Source organism: Cupressus sempervirens, chromosome 4, assembly GCF_028749045.1.
Source record: "Cupressus sempervirens isolate cs-2001-9-10 chromosome 4, ASM2874904v1, whole genome shotgun sequence".
In the NCBI taxonomy this organism is placed as follows: Eukaryota; Viridiplantae; Streptophyta; class Pinopsida; order Cupressales; family Cupressaceae; genus Cupressus; species Cupressus sempervirens.
In genome coordinates, this window is record NC_143121.1 from 184149737 (window position 1) to 184159940 (window position 10204).

General features: G+C 34.4%; 1 protein-coding gene, 1 long non-coding RNA gene and 1 pseudogene across 3 annotated transcripts; 2 read left to right on the plus strand and 1 right to left on the minus strand.

The window, feature by feature from the left end:
* Nucleotides 1-2483: 2483 nt before the first annotated feature.
* Nucleotides 2484-3369, minus strand: LOC149560608 (wall-associated receptor kinase-like 20; annotated as a pseudogene).
* LOC149560609 (putative disease resistance protein At4g33300) lies at nt 2635-6285 on the plus strand. Its single transcript, XM_089824745.1, has 4 exons — nt 2635-3763; nt 3943-4537; nt 4626-4837; nt 5046-6285. The coding sequence occupies exons 1-4, from the start codon at nt 3721-3723 to the stop codon at nt 5705-5707; spliced, it is 1512 nt and encodes a 503-aa protein (XP_089680871.1). The 5' UTR covers nt 2635-3720; the 3' UTR covers nt 5708-6285.
* On the plus strand, nt 6099-9113 carry LOC149560610 (uncharacterized). Of its 2 annotated transcripts, XR_016363708.1 has the most exons (5): nt 6186-6393; nt 6646-7011; nt 7110-7248; nt 8118-8260; nt 8915-9113. It is a non-coding gene; the product is annotated as an uncharacterized LOC149560610 (long non-coding RNA). The 2 variants fall into 2 exon arrangements; XR_016363707.1 differs by having other exon boundaries at nt 6099-7011.
* The last annotated feature ends 1091 nt before the right edge of the window (nt 9114-10204 follow it).

Consider the following 10204-nt stretch of genomic DNA (forward strand, 5'->3'; position numbering starts at 1 on the left):
ACTATATTGTGAATGAAAAGTGTATGCAAGGAAGTCATACGAAAGCTTGCACATTTTGAGTTTGGTTTTGAAGGTTTCAAATATAGTCCGGTGAAGGGACTATAACTGCATGCCTGTGTTGTGTACCTCACTAACTTAAAGGAGCTGAAGATGTTTCAGCTACATCCACACCTTTCATCCAATGTGCATCAATAAGTGGCTCTTGGTGAATTTGATTTCATTGGTGCCCAATTGCAACCCACATTCATTATAGGAAAAAAGAGAGGTTTTCAAATGATGAAGTGATGAATGGGGCTTTGACAGGGGAATTGTTGCTGTCAACTAGTTCCAATGGCCCATCTATGATCTCTAAGCTCGGCAACAAAGACAACAGATCAAGATCTAACAGATTGGGAACATTTCTTTGCATCCACCCTCATTAGGAATAAGTTCTTTTGAGCAAACTGTAACATAAGACGAAGATTGAGTTGAATCTATGTAGAATGGTAACAAGGATTGACATCAAGAGACAAGAGTAACTATTGGCGATTCAAATCAAAGTGAGCATGAAAGTGTTGTGTAGTTAAGATTTTTGATACAAAGATATTTGTAAATAAGGAGGCAACCAATCCTACCTATTAGTGTTAGATGTGGCTATTCTCCCACAAAAATGTATAGTTGACCAATTTTCAAAAGATCAAAACATCATAATTTTTTTAATTTAAAAATTCAATGTTTGATCTTTATAATCTTCATAGTTTGTAGTTGAAAACAACAAAAATATTAGAAAAAAATCACTACATTTTCATGAGTCTGGAAAAAATAAAGTTTCAAATTATTTTATCTTTGGTATTTTTTTTGTTGGAGATCAATCGATACCTTAAGGTTAAGGTTTCAAATTATTCAAACCTCCATTGGCTTGGTAGAAAGAGAAGCTAGGGCTTGCTTAACCTGCCTACGCCCTTATGGCTAGTGTAGAGGGCTTTCAACTCTCCGCCTCTGCCATGATTTCCCATGAGTGTGTTGTTGCCAATTTTAGAGATTTCCAGAATAAGAGCGAAAATACAAGAGACTTCTTCAATAAGGTCTTGATATCTTTGTAAACAAAATATTGGACAATAGTCTAAATTTTTCATTTTTTCTAATTTTTGAATTCAAATTTTATCTTCTTTCTTGCCCTTTTTGGCCATTGCCAATATTATTATAAAAAATTAACAAAATTAAAACAATAAAGATATCTCAAAAAATTTAAACTATAATAAATTATAATAGTGAAAAATACTTGATTGTTATTGGTTAATATAATATAATAATAGTTTTTGAACAAATTGAACTGTGACATAAAGACAAGAGCTCTGTACATAGAGCATGAATCCCTGCCTATGCAATTTGTGAAATTAAAGAATTTTGTTAGATATAATTCTCTTTTAAAATGTAGGAAATAATATTCTAAGATATAATTATGAACAAAATGTGCAAAATTTTTGTGCCATGCTTAGTCACAATAGGATTATAGGTAACTACATAGTAAGTTTTCTTTCAATATTAGTTTCTTGAACAACAATAATTCATAGACTTTGAGGATTGTTAGATGCCCTTATTGTGATAGTTGTGGCTGTTATTATCACTTTAATGATACAAGATTTATTACTATCAACATCAAAATATTTTTTTAAATTTCATAGGTACATTTCACTCATATAGATTCAACTTGTAAATATTATAAATTAACTAACAGATTTATGTAACTTAGTTATCATTTAGAGTTTTTGGTATTATAGTTTTAAAATTGACATATTAATTAATATCATAACACTGAAGTTATAAAAATGTATATTGGAAAAATAATACAACAAATTTACATTTACATTCTTTATATTAACATTTTACTTTAATATACTTTAATATAAAATTAATTTGAAAATTATAGATACAGTTTTCTGATATAAATTAATGAATGATAAAAAATTTAAATGTGAACTAAAATATATGATATATTCGAAAAAGAGTTGTCAAATTTAAATTAATTATTATAAAAAATATAAAAACAAAATTTCAAAGATGTAAGGTTAAGAGTTTATTGTTTAGTTTTAGAGGATTAATAAATTATGTAATTTTTTCTATAATAGTTTAGATTACTATCATATTGTCCACTAAGATTAATTATAGGTATTGAATATAATTTGATTAAGAAATTTTGCTAATAATAAATATTATTTATGTTTATAATATTAAAAAAATAGAATTTAAGATTTATCTTGTATAGTAGTGTTGCCTGTGTAGGAACTATGATTTCGTCAGGTCTTAAAAGAAATTGCAGTACAAAGCACCAGATGCTTCGGATTTCGAGCACAAATCCTGCAATCAAAAGTATAGAAAATATAAAGTAAGAAGCTACCAGAAGAATCAAGTTATAGAAGTAAATAAATAATTGACAAAATCACCGACCTGTAATCCAAAGCGCAATACCTATAGATCCATTACTGGTCCCTCTGCTAAAGTAGCTAACCGCAATTGTAGAGATTTAATGATGAAGCACTTTGAGCAAAAGAGAGGGCAAAAATGCAAACGACAAACAAGAATTTAACGAAAAAATGAAAAAATATAAAAATATCTTGACCGTAACAATCCGTGGTCATATTAACCCCATTCTTGCAGATGCAAACAAAGGAATTATGAGGACTGGTGAATGTGCACATTCCACTGCTCTTCTCATAATTGGCACAAGCAGAGGGAAAATTATTATTGTTGAGATTATAATTGTACTGAAGCCTGATTCCATATCTCCAGCGCAAAGGATCCGTTGTATCATCTCCAAAGTTATAAATACTGGTATAAGATTCGCACCCTAACTTGGCAAGGTTAACTTCATTAGCAGATCCAAGATTTACAAGCGTTTAAACACAACAGGAAGTAATAGGGGAAAACTGAGGGAGTTTGAGGCCCTGCACGCCAGGGCAAGTGTAAAGGCTAGTGCAAATATGAGCACTGCTGGTGTCGCAGAGGAAGTTTTGAGGGTTATAGAGTGAGGAAGAGGTGTTACAATTGAGGAGCACAAATACATCATTTTTGAGCTTAAATGGAGCCGTCTAGTCCATGCCAAAGCTGTCGCTCTGCTGCATTTCCATGCAGCTCGACATTCATGGATCAGCGACATAAATCACAGTATTTGTGTAATCTATGGAGACGATCAGGTACGATCCAGAGTGAGAAGTAAACACGAGCTTCTGATTTACGCAGCTTATCGAGCTTTGGAATCTCGGATCTCCGCAGCCAGGGCCGGTTCCGATGGGGTACTTGTAGGTTTCCACAGCTATCCCAGCACACCACTCCCCAAGCACATGGCAGAATGCTACAGAAGAGAAGCATTATTGCAATAGATTTCAACATTTCTGCCATTAAAATGCAAATTTGGAATTGTGATCAATTGAGCAGGATGCAGGGGATGCAGTGAGTCTTAAAGATTTTTCACTTATCTCGATCTCACAGAGCTTCCTTGCACTTTGGTCGAAAGGAAGAATCATAGTCAAGAGAAATGAGTTGGCTTCAGTTGTTTGTTGATCCCTCAATTGCCTGTGTGAAAAGAATGTGGAAGAAGTTTCCCGAACTATTCTTTTCAACTACTGAAAACTAGAAGTTTGCGATCTGAAACAATTAGCCCAGTTTCTTGAGATAAAGGTCAAAATTTTGTGGAGAATTTGCCAAACCCTAGTCTAACGATTCCTCTTTGGTGAATATAGAATGGATTGTTCCAATTGCTCCGTCTCTGGAGTGTATTTTTCAGGTAACAGGTCACATCCCATAAAAATTCTCTGTTGCCGACCTGATCTTTATATGTTTTTGTCTTATTTCTTCAGTCTTTTTTTCCGTGTACGTTAATTGCTTGTAGAGCGGATGCCTTATATTATGGTTTATTTAGTAACTTTGCAGCTTACCAGAAGAAATTTGTTTTTGTGGATACAGATATATTCGAAAACGTACTTTGCTCAAAATCCTCCAATCGGAAGGGGATTTTAGAGGCCTTGTTGGAGGAGATCTTTGGGAGAAAGCTGCCTGCATTTCAGAATGTTGAAATTGCACTCGTACGACTGCAGCGGCAGCTTATGGGTGATAATTGGTCTACGGCCAATTTGGAGAAACTACTATTTGAGGCTCCAGGATACAAGTTTTTCATCCCTAGATACGGTTCTACCGTCCGCAGAAGCCCCCTCACCGTACTCTATAAATTGCCATTACTAGGTCATGAGTATTCTCTCTCATTAAGTGGGGAATCTATTGTTGCCCGGGAGATCGCACAGAACAAGCTTTCGCAGGGGAAATCAATATCACGTTACAGCAGACAAAGGATTTGTAAATGCTTGAACAGTATTGATTTCTTGGATGGTGTTGGGAGGGAATGTTTCCTAGACTTAGCCTCATTTCCAGCGGGCAATAAAGTCTGCGCCGATGCACTGCTTGACATTTGGATTTATGTTCGGAAAATGGAGAGGCAGGATGCCCTAATTCTGTTACGGGGACTTGCAAGCAGAAATTTCTTGAATCTAATCGGCAATCAAAGGTACTTGTCATTCTTAACATTTATCAAATTTTTCGTTTCCATTTTTTCAAGCATCGAGCTGACTTGTTTGTTAAATTTCTTGTATCAGAAGCCGAGCAGAAAACCCTTACGAAAGTCCCTCTGAGCTGTTCTTTTCACAGCGCGCTGTTGTGCGAAACTTAGCCTGGTATATGGGATACCAAGACAATCTAATCCATTCAAAGAGGTTAATCGTGCCTAGGAAAAATCATAGCCTGCCAGGGGAGTGGGAATTGCTCCGTAATAGACCACTTAACGCTCAAATTGTTTCTCTTCACACAGGTCGGTTACATTTCTCATCCATAAAACACTTTAATTTAGTGGCATAATCTGCAGGCCGTGATCTGTTAGAAAAATTAGGTTTCTTGTGTTTTTGTCTTTCTTCCTCTTCTATAGAATTGAAAATGGCAAATTTTTTCATGAACTACTACTATAATTGAGCGCTATAAAATGTTCTAATTCACTTGTATATGTGATTTATCTTATGCAGGTTCCATGGCTGAGAATGACTGGTATGAGATGAACCTTGCGGAGACAGAAGCTCTGGTTTTACTCTTTTCTGCAACAGAATACTTTCTTCCTCCATTTTTGAAAACTATGAAGAAACTCAAAGTTTTAATGGTATGTAATTTGGGTTCACAGAGGGCCACAATAAAAGGTTTAGACGCCATATCTTCACTCACTCAACTCAGAAGTGTTCGCTTGGAGAGGGTGGTTGCACCCACTATTCCCAAACAGAGCAAAGTAATACAAAACTTGGACAAACTTTCTCTAAGCTTATGCCAAGGGTTTGTAAAAATGTCCACACTCAATGACTCTAATCTGCCTGAATTTAGCTTGGACCACTGCAGCGATTTGGAGGAGTTGCCCCCTGCCATCTGTCATATGCTCTCTGCTCATACATGGTCTGTAACCAACTGCCATCTTGTTGAAAACTTGCCATATAATCTCGGAAATCTGAGCTCTCTAAAGACGCTAAGATTATCAGCATTACCAGGCCTGAAAGAGCTTCCGGCATCAATTGGAAAACTTGAGCAGCTGGAATTTCTAGACATTTCGCTGTGCGAGGGCTTGAAAGAGCTTCCAGAGGAAATAGGTCAACTCAAGAAATTGGAAGTGATTGACATGAGAGAATGTTTTCGTATGAGGTGATTGCCTAGAAGTGTTTGTGGATTAAGCTCCCTTAAACATGTTATCTGCGATGAGAAGATTGGGAGTCAGTGGTTGCGAGCTAAGGCCTTTTATATCCCTGATCTTAGAGTTGAAATTGTGGAGCCACAATTCACTTTGGACTGGCTTGAAGATTGAATTTCTTTCCTAACTCTTACAGAGCAGTAGCTGCAGAAGATGTGGATGATAAATTGCCACTTTTATGGCAGCATTGGCCGTGGGAATCATTACTGTCATCAAGTCTAAATACCATATGAATTAAACATAACTGTTTATTCTATGGTCGCTATGACTCCATTGTAATAATCTTGAAGAGCGAATTTGTGGAGTTTCTCAAGGGAAATGAAAATCTGATAAAGTGAAATTGGGTGAAACCTTTCGCAATCCAGAAGGCAACCCTCTTTATCTCAACTTCCAAGCCATTGCACTATACCGTAAATTATGCTATGAAATATTGAAAATCACTTGAAAAGTTAATTCATAAAAACGATGACTCCGTTTTTTATTATACCATCATCAAAATTAATCAAAATTAATTCGAAAAATTCAGTTTGCAAGCACATCTTTTCCTTCTGGTTGTGTGGATCAGATTTCAGTATCTTGATATATTTTTTCCAGCATACACAACAATGTACAAGTACTCTAATGTGCTTCATTTATGTCATAAGGTAAGAGACTAAAGTTTTCGATTCATTTTTTAGTATTAATTTGCTCTTCCAAAATTGTGGAAACTCTATGAAATTGCATTTATACTATGGTTCTTTAAATTTTTCTTTATTAAAATGATTTTTCATATTTTATTTCTCATTTTCCATTGGTTGTAATGGTTTTTCTCCATGGTATTTTTCTTCTCTTGCGGCAAAATAGAAGAAAATAGGATAAGTGTTCATAACAACATGCAACATTTTTTTATTTTGAAGGCTCCACATATCTGCATATGCATATGGTCACTCAGCAGCTAGGAGCGAAGGGTGGCATCAACATGGAGCTATCATAATATTTTGCAATTAGGGATTGCAATAGTTTATTGTGCTTTATTTGCAAGTTACCTATAGTTTTAGTCAATGGTGTTACAAAGAGATTGCAAGTCATTTTCCCTTCATTTTAGATATGTTTCTTTGTGGGCTTCTATATTGCTAATCTTCTTTAGACTAGATTTTATCTCATTCATTTACTTGTCACTCACTCCCTTCCCACCTTCATTTTGTGCTTGCAAGTAGACTTTTGTGTAACTTTTGAGATTTGTGAGAGCTTTCTTAAGACCGTGGGTGTCATCCTTTTACATGGTAAATATTTTTTATCACTGTTTGGCAATAGTCTCTATTTCAAAAATTGGTAATTTTTTTTTATCACTTTGTTTTGTAATCTTTTTATTTTCTTGCAGAGGAAATTGGGCTTAAAAAAGCTTAGAAGTTCATGGCATGCGATGGCAATGGAAGGTGATGTGTTGCTCTTGGTTTCCTTGTATAGATTAACGTGCGGGGCCTTCGCATGTGATGTTCAATGGTGGGCATCAACAAAAGGTGCCTTGACTTTGCTTTCAATATTCTATTCACCAAGGAACTTAATCCTCATTTGGAATTAAAAGTATGCTCGTAATTAGTAATCCTATCTTAGGTATGTAAGATAGATGATTTGCTTGAACCTCTTAAAGTATATTTAGGTTTTGTTTTCATCAAGACAAAGGAAAAATATATAAGTTGTTTAACATTTAAATTGTTGTGCCTAGATCGGTGCCATGCTTTTGATGCCTATATTTTTTGGTGTCTAACAAAGCATTATTTAGGGCTGGGTAGGTTTTATTTTCCTTTTTTCATCCTCTTTAATAGTGTCTTAATATTTATATTTTCACAGTGGAATGGTCTCTTTGACAAGGGCTTCCCATTTTTTCACTACAATGGAAACATGAATTTCATATTGGTTACTAATTTTTAAAAAATAATTATTTGAACAAATGTTCAAATTGGGATTTTCATTTTTGCCACTTTGTTGTATTCAATTGCATTTCTCCGGGTAATTTCTTTCATCCTTCAAAAATAATCTATAAAATAGAAGGAGTGCTAGAAACATGACAAGAGTGCTAGAACCATGACATACTTATTACTGCATAAAGCTTTCATTGGCAATTCTTCTCTAAGAAAAATGTAAGGATGAGTATTTCTTCATATTCCATTTTCTCTTGTCTAGCATGTTTAGTCACAATTCAATCTGTTTTTGTATAGAGCTTGAATTCAAGAGTCCTATTTGAGCTTCACTCCAATCAATTATTCCATTTTCTACTATGCATTTTTAAAACATTTTAGTAATGAAGGATCGACACTATCTTTTTTACACTAGAAATATGATGAACCCCTAATTGCTTTTAAGTTTCCGATTTCTTTGATTGATTCAGGAATGGCCATATAGTTTGTCGCATGTGTACTGGCATGAATTGTCCTTCGCTTGTAGTCGCCTCTATTTATGGAGATGGTTTAGCCAATGCAGGTATGAGACTCAACAATGGGGATTTAGCCTAGAGAAGAGTAGAAGAAGCAGGTTTGCTCGTCTTTCCCTTTGATTTTTCTAATTTGACATATTTTTTGCCTTTCTAGAAGCACCATCATTCGAGAACAAGGTTAGTCTTGATTTTCTGTAGCTGCTAGCTACCGTCTTTAGATTCATTTGAGAGGTCAGAGAATCATGGCATATTCTGGAGATATAAATTTAACTTATTCAATTTGACTTCTTCTATTATTCTTTTGGTGGTGGTTATGAATTTGACAGTGCCAGCTGCAATGATTTATATAGCTTAGGGAATTGAATGATAATGTGATTGTTATGAATTTGACTATTCTGGCTATACTAATTTATATATTCTACCAAATTAGATGATAATATGAGTAGTTATTATAATTATTTTAAAAGTTAAATTTGGAGCTACTTTCTATGCAATAATATTTGTTCTTACATTATAGAGTAGATTTAAAATTAGTACTAGAATAGTCTCATTTCTTTGATTACCCCACAAATCAAAAAGAGTATCCCAATACATTACCAACACAATTGTGCCAAATCTGGTGAGGGACTATAGGAGTGCTTTAATTGGCTTTCAAAGAAATTAAAAACATGAAAGTGCTACATTCTGCATGATAGTTTGGTATAAATAGTTTCTTTTATTTTAGATCTTATTATTATTTTTCCATTCTGCAGGTTTGAAAGATGACAATGGTCTACACTTCAAGACAATTTGAGGAGCAAAACATATAACCCATTTAGTCAAATGACTTTGTATGGATTTAATTGTGCTCCTTGCACTAATTTATATGACTTGCAAACTTAATTGACAGTGTGTATAGTTATTGTGTCATTTTAAAAATTAAATTTAAAGGTTGTCTCTATTTTCTATTCAATAGTCCAGTCTTCATTTCTTTGATTAGGGCATTTGATTTTCCATATTTATCTACATATCCATATGTCAAAGATCTGAATGTTGATGAAAAAACTATTAACACAATCTTCCAAAAATATTTAAAATAACCTCTAATGATTATAATGATTATAGTTTACAGGTGTTTTCTAGTCTTTGTCTGATCCCCATGATTCCATAGAAGACTTTTATAGGCAATTGTTAGTCTAAATAAGGTAGGGAACTAATGTTCTGTTGAGATAATGGGTTTTGCACACATTGCATAATATTGTTATATTTTATTTTTTATTATGTAATGTTGTGCCTAGATGGACGTGCAACATGTAAAGATTCCCATGGAATATTCTTGATGAGTTGTATTGTAACATTGTGATAATATTTCATGTAATTATTTAATATTGGGGAAAAGAATCAAATGCCCAATATTAAATGTGGGGTCAGTGGGTTAGGTAGCACATGGTTTTAGCACATGGTTTATGTAATACCACTTGGTGGTTTTGTGGGACTTGCTACTATATAAGCAGCCACAAGGGTAGTTGTTGTATAGAGAAGAGAGAGTGACAAGAAGAAGACAAAAGACAAGAGTCGAGCGGGACAAGGCTTGACAGGTTAGCCAAGGGAGTATTTGTGAAGGTTGAAAGCATGGCATGGGATGTGTGGATTCATGCTTGTTCACATAGTTTTCTCGGTTGTGGCTATGGCCATGAAGGCTTCCATGGTTGTATGGCAATGGTATTTTTTGCTGAATAATACATGGTGATGGATGCTTTTGGAGGCTGGGTTTTTCCCTCAATGAGGGTTTCCCAGGGTATATCTTGTGTCACAATTTTGTGGGTATGTTGTCTATTCTCTTGCATGTGGATTTTAATTCCGTGTTTATTTCAGATCTATTATGGGTTATGTGGAAATGGTTATATTCTTTATTGCCAAGTTTCCTTACATGTTCCTGGATTCTCGTGTTCAATTAATTTTTAGGAACCTAAAAATGTAAAATCTAAAGTCTGAAATTCTTTTATTTAAAAAATAATTTCTTATCATAAATTTCAAATTTCTCATTGGCCAATTCAAATTTA